At 43.1% G+C, this 22,264-nt stretch overlaps 1 protein-coding gene across 2 annotated transcripts in view; it reads left to right on the top strand.

Moving 5' to 3' along the window:
- Nucleotides 1-22,264, top strand: part of LOC110528155 (sodium-coupled neutral amino acid transporter 3) — a 67,829-nt gene that overhangs the window by 18,853 nt on the left and 26,712 nt on the right. Inside the window, exons 2-7 of one of the 2 annotated variants that reach the window (XM_036983702.2) lie at nucleotides 10,076-10,413; nucleotides 11,088-11,120; nucleotides 11,348-11,432; nucleotides 11,585-11,700; nucleotides 19,292-19,365; nucleotides 21,547-21,639. In XM_036983702.2, coding sequence (XP_036839597.2) covers nucleotides 10,136-10,413; nucleotides 11,088-11,120; nucleotides 11,348-11,432; nucleotides 11,585-11,700; nucleotides 19,292-19,365; nucleotides 21,547-21,639 — 679 coding nt within the window. In that variant the 5' untranslated portion in view covers nucleotides 10,076-10,135. The remainder of the gene's footprint in view (nucleotides 1-10,075; nucleotides 10,414-11,087; nucleotides 11,121-11,347; nucleotides 11,433-11,584; nucleotides 11,701-19,291; nucleotides 19,366-21,546; nucleotides 21,640-22,264) is intronic. The other variant, XM_036983703.2, reaches the window with a different exon arrangement.

Here is a 22,264-nt window from a genome sequence, read left to right as displayed (position 1 = left end):
CTTTAGGATTGAGTTCAGGACTTTCCAATACCTTGACTTTGTTGTCCTTAAGCCATTTTGCCACAACTTTGGAAGTATGCTTGGGGTCATTGTCCATTTGGAAGACCCATTTACGACCAACCTTTAATGTCTTGAGATGTTGCTTCAATATATCCACATAATTGTCCTTCCTCATGATGCCATATATTTTGTGAAGAGCACCAGTCCCTCTGGAAGCAAAGCACCCCCACAACATGATGCTGCCACCCCTGTGCTTCACAGTTGGGATGGTGTTCTTCGGCTTGCAAGCCTCCCCTTTTTTCCTCCAAACATAACGATGGTCATTATGGCCAAACAGTTTCATCAGACCAGACAACATTTCTCCAAAAAGTACAATCTTTGTCCCCATGTGCAGTTGCAAACCGTATTCTGGCTTTTTTATGGCAGTTTTGGAGCAGTGGCTTCTTCCTTACTGAGCGGCCTTTCAGGTTATGTCGATATAGGACTTGTTTTACTGTGGATATAGATACTTTTGTACCTGTTTCCTCCAGCATCTTCACAAGGTCCTTTGCTGTTGTTCTGGGATTGTTCTGGGATTGATTTGCACTTTTTGCACCAAAGTACGTTCATCTCTAGGAGAAAGAATGCGTCTCCTTCCTGAGCGGTGTGACGGCTGCGTGGTCCCATGGTGTTTATACTTGCGTACTATTGTTTGTACAGATGAATGTGATACCTTCAGGCATTTGGAAATTGCTCCCAAGGATGAACTAGACTTGGAAGTCTACAATTATTTTTCTAAGGTATTGGCTGATTTATTTTGATTTTCACATGATGTCAAGCAAAGAGGCACTGAGGTAGGCCTTGAAAAACATCCACAGGTACACCTCCGATTGACTCAAATGATGTCAATTAGCCTAACAGAAGCTTGCCAAAACTATAGTTTGTTAACAAGAAATTTGTGGAGTGGTTGAAAAACGAGTTTTAATGACTCCAACCTAAGTCTATGTAAACTTCCAACTTCAACTGTATATTGGATAAATGTACAGACACAGATATTCAAAATGCTATACATTATACATCGGGTGGATCTAATCCTGAATGCTGATTGGTTAAAACCGCATTCCATCCGGTGTCTTTTCCACAAGTTACCACTGGCTAAATCTGTGACGTTAAAAGCCTATTTACTCTGTTCCACCTGACTGTGCTATACGTTGTCTCATCAGCCCAGCCAGGCACTTTATAAACTTGATATCCACTATAAAATCATCTAGAAATCATATCACATTTCTTTAAGACTAACATTTAGTTTTCAACAGCAGAAATGTATATCAACCTTGCTGTCTGTCTCGCCGACATTTGCAACATTGTTTCAACATTCAAATTAGTTGTGGCATGGTAATGAACGTGTCGGGACGAGACAGACAGGCAGGCAGCGTTTTTCAGCCAGTCGAAATCATGAATCAGCTGCCATCATTTTTATGGATATATACAAAGAAAGGTAAATTGAAAAAAATTCAAATGAAACTGTCACACCCTGACCATAGTTTGCTTTGTATGTTTCTATGTTTTGGTTGGTCAGGGTGTGAGCTGGGTGGGCATTCTATGTTACATGTCTAGTTTGTCTAGTTCTATGTTTGACCTGATATGGTTCTCAATCAGAGGCAGGTGTTCGTCATTGTCTCTGATTGGGAACCATATTTAGGTAGCCTGTTTGGTGTTGGGTTTTGTGGGTGATTGTCCTTGTAACTGTCTTGTGTTAGTTTGCACCAGTTTAGGCTGCGTTCAAGTTACGTTTATTGTTTTTGTATTGATTCGTGTTTACGTTGTTTTATTAAACATGAATCTCAATAGCCACGCCGCATTTTGGTACGACTCTCTTTCACACCTAGAAAACCGTGACAGAAACGAAGTGCAGCTAGTTTGCAGTCTTTCCAGCTGCAGTTTCAAATAATTGTGTAACAGCTCTCGTCGTCGGTGGAAGGAAGAGTGGACCAAAGCGCAGCGTGGAAAGTGTTCATGATATTTATTTTCAAGAAACACTCAAACAAAAATAACAAATCCAAAAACGAAAGCGAACAGTTCCGTCAGGCACAGACACTAAACAGAAAATAACACCCCACAAAACCCAAACAGAAAATCACAACTTATATATGATCCCCAATCAGAGACAACGATAGACAGCTGCCTCTGATTGGGAACCACACTCGAAAAAAACAACAAAGAAATAGAAAACACAGATTTTCTATTAGGTCACACTGGGACCTCCGTAGATCGTCGCTGCAAGCTCTTGACTGGGGACTGTCGCTGGAGGCTCCGGACTGGGGACAGTCGATGGAGGCTCCGGACTAGGGACCGTCGCTGGATGCCCTGGACTGGGGACCATCACTGGAGGCTCCGGACTGGGGACCGTCGCTGCAGGCTCCGGACTGGGGACCGTCGCTGGAGGCTCCGGACTGGGGACCGTCGCTGCAGGCTCCGGACTGGGGACCGTCACTGCAGGCTCCGGACTGGGGACCGTCGCTGCAGGCTCCGTGCCATGGATCATCGCTGGAGGCTTCGTGCCATGGATCATTGCTGGAGGCTTCGTGCCATGGATCATCACTGGAAGCTCCGGGCCATGGATCATCACTGGAAGCTCCGGGCCTTGAAAAGTGGTTTGGTTCAGTTTTTACACTTCTTTGTTCAAACCCATTCAGCATCACACCCTCTTAAGCCTTAGCCCCACCCATCTCCATGTGCTAGACAGGCACCGTAGTAAAACCGTTTTTATTTCAAGACTAAAATTATGAGTAGTAAAAACTCGAGGTAAAAATATAATTTATAAAGAATGTAAGATCAATAAGAGTAGTGCCAATCATGTTAAATAATCAAAATATGTGTTGTTATTGCTTTACACACCAAGTGTTCTCATCGATTCCTTGTAGACTCCACATCGCTGCTTTTGCCACATGAGATGGCAGTAGCTTCCCACCAAAATGTTTGTGTCCTGTGTGGCTTCCTGGTAATACTATTGCATTATCCTCTGCATAGTTGTTGATGACGTTCACAACTTGCTGAAAGTTCTCATGCTTGAGGTGTAACCTATGCTTGTTTGGGCAGGGTCTTTTTCTCCCTGTATGACTGGTGGAGGAGAGTCAGGCGTCTGCTAATGCTGAAAGAAACATTTCAGATACAAATATTTTATTATTATTAGATGAGGCTTACCCAGAGACACTTGGTGGGTCATGTGAAATAGAGGCCTAAAATACCCCCCTCCTCAGCTACATCTAGCTAAGTTGATGTGTCTATATTGTCTAGACCTCTTCAGATGTTCATGAAATACAATAAATGGCCGTAATCAGCCCCAGAGGCACCTGGCTAAGTTGATGGGCCATGTAATCATCTGGTAAAGTGAAGTCTTTGTTTAGACATGTAGCTAGCTAGCTAGCTAGCTAGCTAAACAATTAACCACAATCCCAAACAGTACCAATACAACTGATTGTCATAGCTAGCCACCATGTATGAAATGATGTATGAATCTGCAGGTAGCTTAAGCTAACCAACTAGGTTTAATGTTAGCCAGCTAGCTAACAGTACACTATAAATATCAATGCAAACAGTTTCCTGAGATGTGAATAATATTACTACACAAATCATACACGTAGCTTGCCAGATAACGGTAGCTAGCTAGCTAGCTAACTGTATGCTTTAACTTGCAATGAAAACAACTTTCTGACAAAATTAGAAACGTATAATATCTGAAAATGTAGCTAGGCACTTACCTGTATACATGGATGAATGCTTCACGGCCATAGTTGCCCTTAGTTTGACGATGTAATCCAGAGACAGGTGTTTTATGCAACATCATTCTGTGTTCTCTTTTCTACTCCCTCTGCATTTGCAATCAAACGTCAGAATTTTCTCCGTCTACTTCTCAGACTCCGCTTCCACTGGGCATTCCACTGATTTCAAAACTCTGTCAACTTCTTCCGTGATGTTGATCTCCGTTTCTTAACCATCAGAAGAATGTCTGGTTCAATTAAAATGTTTTTTTGTTTGTTTTACCCCTTTTTCTCCCCAATTCCGTGGTATCCAATTGTTTTAGAAGCTACTATCTTGTCTCATCACTACAACTCCCGTACGGACTCGGGAGAGACGAAGGTTGAAAGTCATGCATCCTCCGATACACAACCCAACCAAGCCGCACTGCTTCTTAACACAGCGCACATCCAACCCGGAAGCCAGCCGCACCAATGTGTCGGAGGAAACACTGTGCACCTGGCAACCTTGGTTAGCGTGCACTGCGCCCGGCACAGGAGTCGCTGGTGCGCGATGAGACAAGGATAACCTTACCGGCCAAGCCCTCCCTAACCTGGACGATGCTGGTCCAATTGTGCGCCAGATTGCGACAGAGCCTGGGCGCGAACCCAGAGTCTCTGGTGGAACAGCTGGCGCTGAAGTACGGCCCTTAACCACTGCGCCACCCGGGAGGCTAATTAAAATGTTTTTACCTAAGTCAGGGATTTCCTCATCATCTGATTAATTTTCAGAGTCAGAGAGAGTCAGCATGGCATGATCGCAGCAATGTTGTTGAGAGCAGTAGCAACACTTTTGCAGTTCTCCAAGGCTATATCTTTCGAAAAATCCACAGCAGCAAGGATTATCTGAGCAGCTCATGTTATAGGCATGGCAGACCAATCAGAACTCATCTCTCAGCATGTCCAGGCCAACCATTATCTCAACCAATCATGGCTAGCGGAAGTTTCCCTTCTTTTTCCATGGCTAAACCAACTAGGCTCGTAATTTAACAACTGTGTTCATATTTACAGATGACATAAACATTTGTTAGGTATTTTGGATATAAAAAAATCTTTATGGAACAAAAGGAACATTTATTGTGTAACTGGGAGTCTCGTGAGTGCAAACATCCGAAGATCATCAAATGTAAGCGATTCATTTTATTGCTTTTCTGACTTTCATGACCAATCTACTTTGCTGCTAGCTGTTTGCAATGTTTTGTCTGCTGAGAGAGATGTCCTTACATCTCTCTCAGAGATCTAGGGAAACACTGGGGATGTGCTTGGGCTCTCATTGAAGAGAGAAGTTTGTCTGGCTCAGTTAAGCGTCAAACATAAATTGTCCGCAACAATTGTCCTCACACTTCTTGTGAAGTAATGGGGTGGCAGAACACACCTCAATTCAAAATGTTGTCCAAAAATTAAACTTGTTAGAAAATAATTCGAAATTTACAAGTTGAAAGATAGCTTATAGATAATTAGCAGGCAGCGTGTCTTGATTTGAGGCACTGTCCTGTTGTGTAACAATCACATTTTGGAACAGTGACATCACGCACGTAAAAAAACTCACACTGGTGCGACCATTAGAGATATTTGGAACTCACGAGTGAAAAGGTTAAGCAGTTAATCAAAATACGCGCACACACAAATACAATACAGTGCTATAATTGATGGGTTGTAAGGAAAAAATACATTTAAGTGTGTGTAGCCACATGGGTTAGAAAAAGTGTGGCAGTGGCACTTTTATTTTCTCCCTGCCTGCAGCTAGCTACTGTAACTTCATTGATAGCCTGAAATGGCTTCTTGGTAGCTAGTTACAAGGTTGGGAGATTGGGAACCTATCTGGGCTAGCTAAAGCCAACTTCATACAATTAGTAGGTGTATAGTAGTGTTAGAGAGAAACAATATGGTCATGACACCTCCACATCCACACACACACACACACACATGGCACTAAAAGTAATCAGTGTTGGTAAATATGCTATGTGGATCAGGGCCAGCTGTAAACATGTCTTTCCCTCATACACCCCCCTCCTGGGATGACGTCTCTTAGCCGTGCATCCTACGTCAGAGCAGCATAAGCCCAGCAGCACAGACGCTGGTCGGAGGGTGACAAATTGAGGAGGTTTTTGGGGATTGGGGCTCTGCAGGGCGTGGATAAACAGCAAGTCTGACAGATCAGACAGGGAATGAGGACATTGATTTTCTCCCAAACTGAAGCGTAACAATGTGACATGTGCTCTTGCATAATTCTGCCCCTAGTGCCATTCCTCCACCCCTAACCCTCACCCTTACCGAACAAGCTCCTTTCCCCTGGGGACACTGCCTTCCGTCTACACAAAAGAGAGACCCAACCCAACAAATACACACATAAAACCCTGAGAGAACACGGTGGCGGATTATAAAACCACTGCATCCACAACATCCACTGGCTTAGGGAGTAATATAGGGATGATTGCCAAATGGCTGCTTCTCTCTCTCTGTCAGCCTTTCCATGTGTATAATAATGCTGCATGCAGAGCCAGAGCAAATAAACCTATCTATTAATAGTTATTTATAGATGGAAAGACCTTTAAAATAACAGCATGCAGAATTTAATGAAACGCTCTCGGTGTAATTACCTGACGCCACATGTACACCTCCCTAAAGGTGGTGAGTAAGCCTGCATGACGTTCTCCCAACAATCCAATTCCTGTCAAACTGCTCACACACACTTTTAGGAGGCTAATCTGGGAAAGTGAGGTGTTGAGATTGAAGTGATAATGGCTGGGCAGGCAGGCTTTTTTAATTGTGCATGGAGGGGATGTGAGGATGGCATCATACCATATGCTATTCAGGATGTGAATGATCTCATCGCTACTTGACTGGACCTGGATAGACCTCTTCTCATCAATACACAACCTTTTCTCTCATGTTTCATACTATATTTAATAGTGTATCTGTGTATATGTAACACGCTGGTGGGAAGTCTCCTAGTCCTTCACATGGAGATCTGTGTGTATCCTTGCTGCTTACATAACATGATGACTGTCCTACATTCCCCATTGTAAGCATCCTCTTCTTCATTGCCATTCTCTTTCATCTTCAGTGGTTCACTCTCTCAGGGACTTAGAGGAACAATCAACTAAGTCTTCAAACAAACTGTATTCATGCCATATTCCCTGTGTCTGTGGGTAGCTATCTTCCAGGCATTGTTGCTGAATGAAAACACACTGTGTTTGTGTATTCACACCAGTTAGCTGAAGGAAGTTCATTCATTCATACAATGTTTCTCTGATTCTGCCCAATCAGCTAAGTCGTGGAGAAGCTCCACCCTGTGACGTCATCCCAGAGATCCCACTGTGTTCCAGCCAGCCAATCACACGTCAGTTTAGCTGCAGGTCCTCCTCTGAGTGCCCAGTCTGTCTATGAATGGAGGGCTGTTTGAGTGACAGAGAGACTCCTCACTGGTGATGGGGTCCTAGTGTGTGTGGCACCACCCCCTGCCCGACCCCTGCCACACATGTGCGTGAGCATGGGACCCTGGCAGCTGTCGAATTCAAGGTGCCGTCTTTTCAATTAGGGCGTAATGAATTACCTTTTCAGCCCATCGAGTGGCCCAGGGAGCTGCAGCCAAGGGGGCGCCGGTGGTATAATGATGCCTGGCACAATAGCGCCACTGTTCTCCAGCCCATTCCCAGGAAACCACACAACATGCGCCATTGTGTGCCATGTTTTGCTAGCTGACCACGTTGCCCCGCATTAGCCAGAGAGACAGAGAAGCACAATGTGGTTGGTGGAGGCCGGTGACACAGTAACACAGGCCATGAGGGGCTGCTGCTCGATGGAGACCCTGGGTTTATACATCTCCTTCTGTGTTTGATGTGCTAAAATAATTTTACAAAAAGGTACTTTTGAAAAGCGGGCAGGGGAAGGGAAGTGGGGGTGGCGGGAGCAAGGGTCATCTGAGGGGACCAGGGTCAGTGAAGAGGGCGCACTGGAGCACTGAGAGAGTGAGAGCACTGCCGCTATGCTAAGACCTTCCTGATTAAAGAAAGAAATGGCAAGCTATAACAAAAGAAATTAGGTCTGGAACTGGTTCTAAGCTGGTCGTAACTGGTTCTCCTGCCTTTCATCTCCTCCTTCTGTGATTTGCACTGTGTGTGTGCCACCTTGTCCCCCTACTCCATCTGCCCTTTACCCCTGTTTACGCTGCATAGCTAATGGGGAAATTAGTTGTGGGGGCTTTCAGGGACAGCCAGGGAGCCGAGGTTGACAGGAACAGGGAGACATGTCACAGGAGCCTTTCAGGGGCCTTTCAGGGCCTGTACACCAGCAGCTCTTCTTATACACCACAGTAGGGGACCTAGGATACAGGGGCCCCTCACAAAGGGGCCCGAACCATCCCTCACAAAGCCTGGAGTGTCACAGCTAACTGGGGCCTTTCCTCTCATAAGCAGTATAGAGGGAAATACCTGTCAGCTGACAACTAAATAATGCCGGAGATTCTCCCCAGAAACAAAGGTTGTTTATCAACTTAGTTTTCTGACTTCAATGATGACGGCTGGTGCTTTTATCTTACGCTTGACAAGCTGACAATAGAAAGTGTTTGTGTTGTCAACTCCTCCAGTTCTTAGAAAGTGCTTTATAACTAAATAAAATACAATTATATTGTCCGTTTAGACACATTTACAGCTGTTATTGCACGTGCAGCTAAATGCTTGTGTTTCTAGCTCCTACAGTGCAGTAATACCTAGCAATACAAAACAGTGTTCAGTGCCATGGTGATTGCATCATCCGTGGATCTTTTGGGGCGGTACACGAATTGTAGTTGGTCTAGGGCAGGGATGGGCAACTTTGATGGGGGTGGGAAACACCAAAAAATCGGAACTCATCATGGGGGGCATACCCACATCCACACCCAAACATGTAGTCAGAGCCTTTTGGGAGCCCTAAGTTAAATGTTGTTTCCCCCATCTGTGAGCAAAACATGTTATGCTTTAGAATTAATTTCCTGCAATTTTACACATTTTGCCATGGGCTGTAGAGAAAATGTTGCAGTTTTACAGCAAATGTCCTGCAATTCTACACATTTTGCCATAGGATGGAGAGAAATGTTTGCCGTTTTTAACGTGATATCTGAGTGAAACTGACGGACAAAATCACTGGGGGACCCATGGTCAGTAATTCAACCATGATTACGATATTATTAGATAGCTGGTTGCTAGTCTAAAATACCAACTAACATACCAATCTAACATACCAATCTAAAAAATGTTTGCTGACATGTTCAGTGACTGACATAACAGTGACTGACATAACAAGAGAAAAACTGCTGATGCACAACCAGATGTCGAAGTTGCACCTTGTGTATTCTACTATTCTAGAGACCCATATTGAGTTTTGTTCTGTCTTTGGAAATGTATCCGCAAGCCTACATAAGGGACACAGGCCGGATCGCCAGTCGCCCATCCCTGGTCTAGGGTGGAGGTGATATGGTTCTTAACTAGCCTCTCAAAGCACTTCATGATGACAGAAGTGAGTTCTACGGGGCGATAGTCATTTAGTTCAGTTAACTTCGCTTTCTTAGGTACAGGAACAATGATGGACATCTTGAAGCAAGTGGGGACAACAGACTGGGATATGGAGAGATTGAATATGTCCGTAAAGCATCCAGCCAGCTGGTCTGCACGTTCACCTGGGGCCTACCAGGAAGACACAGAGAGTCTCATTATATCTGCCAAGAACAGGCCTCATTAATCTTTCAACATGCCTTTTAGGCCAAGTCATTGTTAACACTACTGCATTGGCACCTTGATTGTAGCAGGTTAGTGTTTTTGTCATGAATCTTGTTCTGGAGGGAGCTCTGCAGAGTGGTCACTAGCAGGCACAACCGCAGTCATAAAATCAGATTTTAAACATAGCTCTAAACCTTAACCCGAACCACACTGCTAACCCAAATGCCTAACCCAAACCTTAAATTAAGACCAAAAAGCACATTTTAGTTTTCATGAATTTTTACAATGTAGCCAATATTGACTTTGCTTCTGGCATACCTATCGGAAATCTCTCAGTTCTGCCTCTAGGACAAGACTCATCCCAATAAACGTCCACCTGCCTGATTGTATGCAGTATTAGTCTTTAAGCATCGCTGAATGTATTATTGTAATAGATTTGTACTCATGTTGTACAATTTGTATCCCCAGATAGATGGCTGTGCAAGATGTGCAAGATAAGCAAGCTTATCTGCATTTAATGAACTGTTTGTAATATTCCAGTGATTATGAACATGATTTACTCATCAGTTGTAGTCTAACTGCCATGTGTCTATTCTGTCACAGATTCCTGAAGGAAAAGAAAAGAGGACGTCAGCCACAGCACACACAAACCTTTACACACACATGCACCAGCACACACACTTACACAGACACACAAACACATTTACACACAAACACTTACACACACACACACACACACACATACACACACACATACACACATACATTGGAGCAAAGATGAGTGAAGATAAAGCAGCTGAAAGCGTGGAACCTGCTCCTGCAGTGCCAGTATCAGCTCCAGCACCAGCAGAGATGAACTCTATTCCCAATGGGAAAGGCCATGAGACTGGGGAGGAAACCACAGAAGCAGCCAAAACACCACCAGGAGACACCACAGAGCAGTAAGTATACACTCAGGTTCAAGACAGCAGACTGCAAACATACTAAAGAATACACAGGCTTTTCATCTCTAAAAGTACAGTAAACACTCTTTCAGATAGAAGATAACCTCATCCCCAGGCTCAATTGCTTTCGCATTTCATGTTTGACAGAGAGAGAGACGGCTGGTGGACAAGATTAGATACACAATAGCAGACAAGAGGAACCTTTTCAGCTAAAAAAAAAGTATACACTCAGGTACTAGGTATTAGGCAATATATTACGTTGGTCAAGAATGAAACTATTAGTGTTGAATGTGATGTATTCCCTCACTGAGCCTTATCATGTCACATGTCTCCCTTCACACACCCCACAACAACACTACTCTTTGTTAACTACTGTGGATATGTGTGTGAAAATGTGGGTCATGCGTACCTAGTACTACCTAGCGTCAGAGCCTGCGTTCCTTTGCCCTACTAATCATGAGGTCACCTCTATCAGCACAGAACAGACCTGGCCCTTAGTCACAGGAAATTACGTCAACTGTTTAACATGTACAGTGTCTCCCCATGCGCCCTTAAGTAGTTGAATACATACGTTTACCCAGACTGTGTCATTTTCTGAGGGTGTGTTTGTTGTTTTTCCTCTTTGTGCTTTCATTGGATGATGGAACGTCTTTCTCTACGGTACTTTGTAGGGAAATTGTTCCCAATAGTGCCCAAAATGTCAGGTATGTGACATTGACAAGGAAGGGATATGTTTCAGTGTACTGTTTCTCACCATTACAATCATGAGTTGTGATAAGGACAGACCAGCCCCAGACTCCTATAGTAGTTGAATGTTATCCCATGTGATTCCAATATTCTCTCAGAGAGAGCGTCCTTGAGTTGAGGTTTTATAACATTGTTCTTGCTTCATGTTCTTATGACTGTGCTTTATTCCCATGAATCCCCACAGAAGTGAGGATCCAGAGGCCAACCTCGCAGAGAGTCAGGAGTTCCTGTCTAACATGGAGGACAAAAAGACCACACGCTTCACAGATGTAAGTGGAACCTATAGGCTGCTTTCAGCCCAGTGGATGGTTCAGATGAATCTGTAACGTGTTCATTCTCTTCTTCTGTAAAGCAACTTTGATTGTTGTAAGCATTGTGCTAACAACCGTGTTCACCTCTATGTGTTTCTCCATGGAAACAGTTTGAGGGGAAAACCTCTTTTGGAATGTCAGTGTTCAACTTGGGCAACGCCATCATGGGAAGTGGAATTCTGGGATTGTCGTATGCCATGGCCAACACAGGGGTCGTTCTATTCCTGTGAGTCAACATGGATGGATGAATTAATTAATGAATTAATGGATGGATTAATGAATGGATGTATGAAGGAATTCATGATTGCGATGAACATAGATGACCAACAGTTCTATATGATGAATGATAAGATCAATTGGTAATGTAAATGTATGTACATGGATTTAAACCCAGTCAGACATGTGCACATTAGCCACAAATGTTCCTCTGATTTAATTGCATTCCATTTAGTCCCTCTGAATGGAGCTCCTCCCTGGACAGAAATAGCCCTGTAATTATTTAAAGGCAATTAACCAGGTGGTAAACTCGGTATGTAACTAGTCACTAGATAAAAGGCAAATACGGCATCATTAATCATTACTGTGATAGCTATCTTAACTACAGCAGTGACACGCTGGTGGTGCGTAAAACCTTGTGTTACATGATACACATCTGCATTGAGATTAATAGGGATTTCGAGCGTTGTGTGGAATAATGAAATGTAATGGGGCCGCGTGGAGAAGTCTCATTAATATGCTAATAGCAGCGTTGTGCTGCTGTGTTAAACCAATGCAATTACAATGATGGATGCTGGAAATAACCTCAATGTGCTTGCATCTGCATGTCCTATCTTGTGCTGTGATTGAATGTGTGAATACTGAATGTGCATGAGTGTGTTCTCAGGGGTCTGCCATGCCAGCTAGGGAGAATAATCTGGGCTGTGGTGGTATCTGCTGTCAGGACGAGTCACAGAGAGCTTAGTTTAACAGCTGTCAGATTAGTCATGAAGGGGTTATGTAATGTGTTTGTGGGTTTAGCACCCACTCTTGTCATCCTCCTATTACCATCACACCTCCTAACCCCAGCAGCTAGGTTACAAGCTGGCAGAGGCCATGGGATCTGGATTGTTAAGTCTTGTTCCATGAAACACTGTGTGTGCTCTGTGCTGTAAGACTTTATCATGCTGCATTTATTAGAAAACTCTCCTAGCCCCAGGGATTTGTTTACCAAGTGACCTTAGATAGGATTACAATACAATAGCTTTCTACCTAGAGGTCAATGGTGTAAAGTACCTAAGTAAAAATACTTAAGTTGTTTTTTGGGGTATCTGTACTTTACTTTTCGTTCACTACATTCTTAAAGAAAATAATGTACTTTTTACTCCATACATTTTACCTGACATCCAAAAGTACTCGTTACGCTTTAAATGCTTAGCAGGACAGAAAAATGGTCCACTTAACACACATATAGAGAACATCCCTGGTCATCTTTAAATGCTTAGCAGGACAGAAAAATGGTCCACTTAACACACATATAGAGAACATCCCTGGTCATCTTTAAATGCTTAGCAGGACAGAAAAATGGTCCACTTAACACACATATCAAGAGAACATCCCTGGTCATCTTTAAATGCTTAGCAGGACAGGAAAATGGTCCACTTAACACACATATCAAGAGAATATCCCTGGTCATCTTTAAATGCTTAGCAGGACAGAAAAATGGTCCACTTAACACACATATCAAGAGAACATCCCTGGTCATCTTTAAATGCTTAGCAGGACAGGAAAATGGTCCACTTAACACACATATCAAGAGAACATCCCTGGTCATCTTTAAATGCTTAGCAGAACAGGAACATGGTCCACTTAACACACATATCAAGAGAACATCCCTGGTCATCTTTAAATGCTTAGCAGGACAGGAACATGGTCCACTTAACACAGATATCAAGAGAACATCCCTGGTCATCCTTAAATGCTTAGCAGGACAGGAAAATGGTCCACTTAACACACATATCAAGAGAACATCCCTGGTCATCTTTAAATGCTTAGCAGGACAGGAAAATGGTCCACTTAACACACTTATCAAGAGAACATCCCTGGTCATCTTTAAATGCTTAGCAGGACAGGAAAATGGTCCACTTAACACACTTATCAAGAGAACATCCCTGGTCATCTTTATTGCCTTTGATATGGCGGACTCACTAAACACAAAAGCTTTGTGTCCCCCTGGCTATCCATTAATAGAAAATAAAATACAAATTGTGCCATCTGGTTGGCTTAATATAAGCAATTTGAAATGATTTATACTTTTACTTTTAAACCTTAAGTATTCTATATTTTTGCATTACATTTACTTTTGATATCTAAGTATATCAAGTATTGTACTGGGTGACTTTCACTCATGCACATTCAGTATTCACATACCGGTACTTGAGTCATTTTCTATGAAGGTACATTAAATATACAAAGTATGTGGACAGCCCTTCAAATTAGTGGATTTGGCTATTTCAGCCACACCCGTTGCTGACAGGTATATAAAATTGAGCACACCACCATGCAATATCCATAGACAAACATTGGCAGTTGAATGGCCTTACTGAAGAACTCAGTGACGTTCAACATGGCACAGTCATAGGATGCCACCTTTCCAACAAGTCAGTTCATCAAATTTCTGCCCTGCTAGAGCTGCCTCAGTCAACTGTAAGTGCTGTTATTGTGAAATGGATATATCTAGGGGCAGCAATGGCTCAGCCGTGAAGTGATAGGCCACACAAGCTCACTGATCGGGACCGCAGAGTGCTGAAGCATGTAGCCCGTAAAAATAATCTGGCCTTGGTTGCAACACTCACTACCGAGTTCCAAACTGCCTCTGGAAGCAACGTCATCACAGGAACTGTTTATCGGGCGCTTCATGAAATGGGTTTCCATGGCCGAGCAGCTGCACACAAGCCTAAGATCACCATGCGTAATGCCAAGCATCAGCTGGAGTGGTGGAAACACGTTCTCTGGATTGATGAATCACGCTTCACCCTCTGGCAGTCCGACAGACTAACCAGGAGAACCCTACCTGCATAGTGCCAACTCTAAAGTTTGGCGTAGGAGGAATAATGGTCTGGAGCTGTTTTTCATGTTTTGTTCTAGGACCCTTCGTTCCAGTGAGGGAAATGTTTAACACTACAGCATACAATGACATTATAGATGCTTCCAACTTTGGGGCAATAGTTTGGGGAAGGCCCTTTCTTGTTTCAGCATGACAATGCCCCCGTGCACAAAGCAAGGTCCATACAGAAATGGTTTGCTGAGATCGGTGTGGAAGAACTTTCCCTGCACAGAGCCCTGACCTCAACCCTATCGAACACCTTTGGGTTGAATTGGAACGCCGACTGCGAGCCAGGCCTAATCACCCAACATCAGTGCATGACCTCACTAAAGCTCTAGTGGCTGAATGGAAGCAAGTCTCCTCAGCAATGTTCCAACATCTAGTGGAAATCCTTCCCTTAAGAGTGGAGGCTGTTATAGCAGCAAAAGGAGAAACCTTATAGCAGCAAAAGCGGAAACCAACTCCATATTAATGCCCATGATTTTGGAATTAGATGTTCGACGAGCAGGTGTCCACATACCTTTGGTCATGTAGAATACTATGTGGCTCAGTTGGTAGAGCATAGCACTTGCAATGCCAGGGTTGTGGGTTTGATTCCCATGGGGGACCAGTGTGAAAATGTATGCACTCCCTACTTTAAGTTGCTCTGGAGAAGACTGTCTGCTAAATTACAAAGATGTGGTGGATCTTTACTTTTACTCAAGTATGACAATTGGGTTCTTTTTCCACCACTGCTAGAGGTAAAGTAATGTTTTGGATGTGTGTAGTAATGCCAAATCCATTGACGGTATACTAGCAGTAGCACAGGTTTTAGAGTCAGTGGAATTGTAGGTAGGGTGACACACAATCTTTTATTTCCTAACTAAAGGTAGTATGTGTTTGTCTTATTGGCAGCATGCCCACATTTCTTACCAACTGTGACTAAAATGAAGCGTTGATACTATTTAAGACAACCATGACCGACATAAATATTATCCAAAAGACTGTATCCAAGCTTTCTGGCTAGAGACATGTCTAGAGTAGTTTTTTCCACACTGAAAACAGCTATTTATTTTGAGCTGGTTGGTGTAACTGTGGTTTCTCAACCTGTCTTCTGTCTGGTCTGGACTGATTTGGACCAGCTGAACCCTGGGTTACTACACTGTCTGTTTGTCTGTCTGTGTCACCTGACTTACAGTATATACAACCTTAACTGCTCCTGTGCAACCTAAAATTAAACATGCTTCACTGTTCATGTGAAATGTACAGATGTAGGATCTTAATTTGAGCCAGTTTGCTACAGCGGGAAAACAGTCTTGCTGCAACAGGAAATCTGAATTATTACATGGAATATAATTCATGGAGTTTTCTTTAGGGTTGATACATTGTTTTGTTAGGGAAAATCAAGTCTGACATGTCAAAGTGGAAATTACAAACTTTAGAACCTTTTTAAAACTCAAATACACTACAAGTTTGAAACAAAAGAGTGATCAAATGTCGATCCTACACCTGTAATAGAACCACAGTGACACACAGTGTACACAGTGTAGCCATATTGACTGGTATCACAGATGTAGCGAGAAGGATAGAGAAAGAGAGGGAGAGAAACATGTACTGTAGAGCAGGGATGGGAGGCCGGCGGCCCTTCTTTTAAAGGCCCTCGGATCAATTTTAACATCCTACATCTGTACATTTCACATAAACAGTGTGTGAAGCGTGTTTAGTTTTATGTTGCACAGGAAACTCAGTTAGGGTCTTAACTTACTGTTGCAAGCTAGAGTAGTAGAATACACAAGGTGCAATTTCTAAATATGGTTTTGCATCAGCAGTTTTTCTCTTGTTATATCAGTCACTGATAATCACTCAATTAGCCCTTGTCAGCATTTTTTTTCCTTTTCGAAAGTTAATCTAGCAGCCAGCTATCTACATTTGTAATCATGGTCGCAGACCTGCGAGCAACTGCTGCCCCTCATGATGACTTCATATTTTTTGTGGCCTCCACCCTCATTAATGTTTCCCAATCCTGATGTAGAGGGACTCGGGAGGGGGACAGCCAGTCAAGCAACTTTTCAGTGGACCACTGTGTGCTGTGCTCCAGCCTCCAGGGTGCACCTCCCTCTCCTCTCAATTCTTTCTGCCAGCGTACGTTGTCAGTCTGAATCTTAGCTGCTCATTCCCAAGGGGGACAACAGACCTACATTGCAGCAGCACACGCTTCTCTGAACACAGAAAAACAAAGAGAAACTCAACAACACACCAAACTAACATCACATTAACACTGTGGCATCCCATTAGCCCGGCTACCAGTTGGTTTAGCTAACATCCCACTCCTTGTATTCCATGTCATATGCCAAAGATCAGCTTATCATGACAGGAGTGGCAAGGAGTGGAATGAGCTAAACAGACTGGTACCCAGACTAGCATCCAATCCCTCCAGTACTTTATCCTATCCTACCCTTTCCTTTGACCTCACCTACTGTAACACCTACTCTGTCCAATGGAGCATTACAGCACTGACAAGCATTCCAATCACCCACTATTGGTATGGCCCTGGGGCGGCAGGGTAGCCTAGTGGTTCGGGCATTGGACTAGTAACCGGAAGGTTAACCCACTGTTAACCCACTGTTCCTAGGCCGTCATTGAAAATAAGAATTTGTTCTTAACTGACTTGCCTAGTTAAATAAAGGTAAAATAAATAAATAAAATAGTCTGCTCCAAGGCAGACTCACATCTGACACCATTCATGCCTATGTATGAGTGTAGGGCCAGGGGGTTCATGGGACCAGTAGCCTATAGCCGCTGCTGGGGCCCAGCAGTGGGATTGCTATAAGGAGATTTCTGTGTTTCCTGGAAGGAAAGGGGCCGGAGCTGAGGCCGGCAGAGGGCTCTGGGCCTGACTGTTGTGTCATGTGGGCTTTAGCTGAACAAAGAGGGTTTTCAGAGGCTGTATTGGGGAGGTAGCTGTGCACTGGCCCTTATCAGCAACCCATTAAACCCATGTAGCTTTTTTGCCCCGTTGTAGTGGTCTAACATTTCAGATTATAGTGGAGACTTAAGTTGGCACACACAGAGGTCTCAGCCGGGCCCTGGCACTGGCCCTGGCGGGAATGCAGTTTGTCTGTCTATCTGTCTCCATTTGCCAGTCTGTCTAACTGTCCCACAGTTCTCCCACACTGTTCCCGGATAACTTCTCCTCCACCACAAATCAGCCCTGCGGCATTCTTCCACTACGCTGCCCGAGACACAGAACAATGTGAAACGGAACATAGTTGAATTTGAGGTGAAAGACGTGCTTTGCCTCTCCGACACAAGCCCAGTTCCAGTTGCCAAGAGTAACAATTTGAAAGAAATGTGAAAGAAAAAAAAAGTTAAAGTTGGAGAGAGGAGGAGTAGGAGATCAGATTGGTCTGTTCGGCCAGATGTTGGCCGCTGGGGCATGCAGCAGTATTTTGGGAGATCTTGGACCAGAGACCAGTGGACCAGAGACCACTTGGACCAGTTTTACTTTTCCTCTTCGTTAACTCTGAGGTTTTTCCTCAGCTTAATGTCAATGTCAGCTTTGCTTTGTAAATATTTCCACCTCTAAATAACGCCCCTAATGTCCTTGTGGTTGTTTCTCGTGGTGTGGGAATAGGGGAGATATTTGTAGTTAATGCAGCCAGTGAGACTGATGCTCTGTAAGGCTGAGGCTCTGTATGAGGCCAACCCTGGGTGAACCAGGGTCAGTGTCAGTGGGTTGCTGTTTATGAATGCACCCCATAACCCAAGACTCAAGACCCTATAACCCAACACCCAGCTGTACATCCAGCTGAATCAATGGTTTACATGGATGAATGTTATCTGAGAGCCATGGATTAGGACAGCTGTTACAGTCATACTGCACCAGAATGTGCTGGGATATCAAGTTCAATAAGGATGAGGAAGATGGTGAAAATGATCATTATGACAATGATGGTGTTGAGGATGAGGTTGATGATGATGATGATGATAATAATGATGATGATGATCATTAATAATAATGATGATTTTGATGATGATGATCATTATGACAATAATGGTGTTAATGAGGATGATGGTGAATATGATAACAGGGTTTTTTTCTGGATAATAAAGGAGCTTAGGTGGGTGGCGTGGCAGTGGGGCGTGGCAGTGGGGCATGGTATTCTCCCCGTCAGCGTAGCTGAATTTTAGAGAAAATGTTCTCCATGGAGCTGTGAGAAATTAGTGAAGTTTATAGCGAATTTCCTGCAATTCTACACATTTTGCTATGCAGCTGATTTTTTTGTTGTTGCAGTTTTAATTTTCATGCAATTTTACATATTCTGCCGCAGTAAGAGAACATTTGGCAGTTTTAAAGCAAATTTCCTGCAATTCTATGCATTTTGCCATGGCTAATACTGTGTTAAATATATACTGCTAAATTAATTGTTTTTGGAATTTCAAATTCTCTCTGACTGTCTAGCTTTCATTTTGCAGATTGTTAGTTCTCAAAGATTATATTATTTAAAAAAAAATATAGGTCCATTATCTTTTCTACATATATATATATATATATATATATATATCTTGTTTTAGTCATTTAAGTTAACACTAAAAGTGTTTTTCCATCCCGAAAATGTATTTAGGCGACCTGAAAAATTGCTTAGGCGGCCCAAGGATTTCAATGACGGAAAAGTCCCTGTGATTATGACAATGATGGTGTTGATGATGATGAGGAGGATGATGATGATGAAGCTCTCTCCTCTCTACTCTGCAGGGTGCTCCTGACAGTAGTGGCTGTCCTCTCATCTTACTCCATCCATTTGCTACTCAAGTCATCTGGCATTGTGGGTATGTAGTCTTCAGACCATGAGCAGGACTTTTGTTGGAGACCATACACCAGTCAACCCCTACAGCCCCTGTCAGGAAGACTAATGTCATGTTAACATCCCATAGCCTCACAGCCTGCCTCTTCTCTATAGCATATGTGACCCACCATCTCTTTTTGGTCTTATTTCCCAAGTTTTAAATTGTGGTTTTTTACATTGGATAAAAGTACAGACTCAGAGCTTCAAAATGTTATATCATACATTGTAGTTAAGGAAGAATGGGAAATTAATGCTGATTTGAAAGTTGATAAACCTGTAACCCCACTTTTGAGAAAATGGTCCTTAAATGTTTTGGTACACCTACTAGAGAACTCTTCTTTGTTTACACCTGTTTAGCATTGTTCACGCCCTCTTAAGCCTTAGGCCCACCCATCTTTTTAAGGATTCACATGTGAGGCCATGTGCTAAACAGAGTGAGTAAGGTAATGTAGTAAACAACCAAAGATTTCAAGACTAAAAGTGGTGAAAGTACTAGTCCACAATTAGGAAAAACGCCAGGTAGAAATATACTTTATCTAGTCCTTGGCCTATATTCTAATCTGACTTTGGTGCAGGTGATGTTGCTCTTCACATTACTGTTTATGGTAAACGAGAGGCTATAACCACCCCCAGCCACATCTACTGTAGCTAAGTCGATGGGTCTCTATTGCTAGACCTGTTCACATGTTCAAGAAATACAATAGGCCATATCACCCCGAGACACATCTGGCTACATTGATGGGTCATGCAATCATTTGGCAAAGTGGAGTCTTTTGTTTAGACATGTAGCTAGCAAGCTAGCTAAACAATAAACCATAATCCCAACCCATACAGTATAACAATACAAATATATTGTCATAACTAGCTACCATGCATGAAAGGATGTAGTATGAATCTGCAGGTTGCAAAAGCTAACCAACATCTGTAGGTTCAATGTCAGCTAGCTAGCTAATAGTAGGCTATAACTAGCAATGCAAACAGATTTCTGAGATATGAATAATATTACTACGTAGGTCATACACGTAGCTTGCTAGCTAGCCAGCCACCTAACGTTATCTAGTTAGCTAACATTATGCTTTAACTTGCAATGAAAACAACTTTGACAACATTTGAATTGTATCATATGTGAAGATGTAGCTAGACCCATATACATGGAATGCTTCACGGTAGACTGGAACCCCTTTCACTAAGTAAGAAGTTCTCTGTCATTTACGTTTTGTTTGTACAGCTTGCTTGGGCCATTGATTCAAGTCACTCCAGTTCACACTGACTGTGTGCAATGCCATAAGAATCATCAGATCTTTAGATCTCTCTCTGTCATGGATGCCATGGTTGCCCTTAGTTTAAAGATGTAATCTGGAAGACAGGTGTTTTATACAACAGCCTTCTGTGTTCTCTTTTCAACTCCCTCCGTAATCAAACGTCAGAGTTTTCTTCACCTTGTTCTCATGCTCTGCTTCCACCAGGCGTTCCACTGATTTCCAAACTCAGTCAACTTCTTCCATGACAACAACACTGTTGATCTCAGTTTCTTCCCAATCATTGTCATCAGAAGACTCTACAATGTCTGGTTCAATGAAAATGTTTTTACCTAAGTCAGGGATTTCCTCAGCGTCGGAATCAGTTTCAGGGTCAGAGAGGGTCAGCATGGCAAAATCGTCCTCCAGAAAGTAATCCATTACAACTTTTTCCCACATATCTTGCACCTGCTAAATTCAGGGCGGAAATGTTGTTGAGAGCAATAGCAATACTTTTGCAATTCTCTATGGCTATAATAATAAAATAATAAAAACGGTAGCAAAGATTATCTACACATATTGAGCAGCCTGCGACATGGCAGACCAATCAGAACTCATCTCTCAGCATGTCCAGCCCATGCATTATCTCAGCCAATCATGGCTATCAGGAAGGTTCCTGTTTTTTTCCATGGTTAAACCAACTAGGCTCGTAATTTAACAATTGTATTTGCATTTACAGATGACATACAAGTTCGTTACTAATACACGTGAAAGTGTACATGTTCAAGAAGGCATTTTTGCAAAAAATTCAACATATGCTTAGTTAGACTGATCACTAGGAATTCACATCCCCCTCCCCAGTGCCCAACATGCTCTACGCCACAGTACAGTTCTGTATGTGAATGTGTTTTATGACTGTGCCTCAGGTATCCGGGCGTATGAGCAGCTGGGCCAAAGGGCATTTGGAACGCCAGGCAAGATGGCTGCCGGCATCGCCATCACACTGCAGAACATCGGAGGTGACGGCTCTGTCACACACACACACACACACACACACACACACACACACACACACACACACACACACAGTGTCTCTCTGGGGATGTGTCATCATAATCATCGTCATATGACCTTGTCAGTGGGTACCCCTGAGAGCAGCCTGGCTCTATTAGTAATGCCCCTTTCTATTTCTGCATCTCTCCATTCCTGCTGTTCTTCTGTTCTCTCTCCCTGATGTGTGTATAGGGAAGGTGAGGAGATTCTGAGTCTGTGTGAGGGGATGGAGGAAAGACCGGCCAGTAATCTAGGCCCTCTCCTCTTATACACCAAGTCACTCGGCTCCGTCATATCCTCACATGGTCTCTTCCATCATTGCTATGCGGATGACAGTCAACTACTTTTCTCCTTCCCTCCCTTCTGACACCCAGGTGGTGACACGCATCTCTGCATGCCTGGCAGATACTCAACTTTCTAGCTCTCTCTACTTCATTGAGGAAAAATCTACTTTCTATGCCTGTGATATCTCATAGCAAGAACTTCATTTTGCATTCTTGTCACCATGTTAACCTGTGCTACACAGAGATTACCAGAGATACTGAATTCACTGTTTTAGTTATGTTATCTATTGTTTTCTCAAGGGGATAT

Source organism: Oncorhynchus mykiss, chromosome 7, assembly GCF_057628025.1.
Source record: "Oncorhynchus mykiss isolate SJ-2025 chromosome 7, ASM5762802v1, whole genome shotgun sequence".
NCBI lineage: Eukaryota > Metazoa > Chordata > Actinopteri > Salmoniformes > Salmonidae > Oncorhynchus > Oncorhynchus mykiss.
Note: the sequence above shows the minus strand (reverse complement) of the source record. Positions and strands in the feature narration are given on the sequence as shown.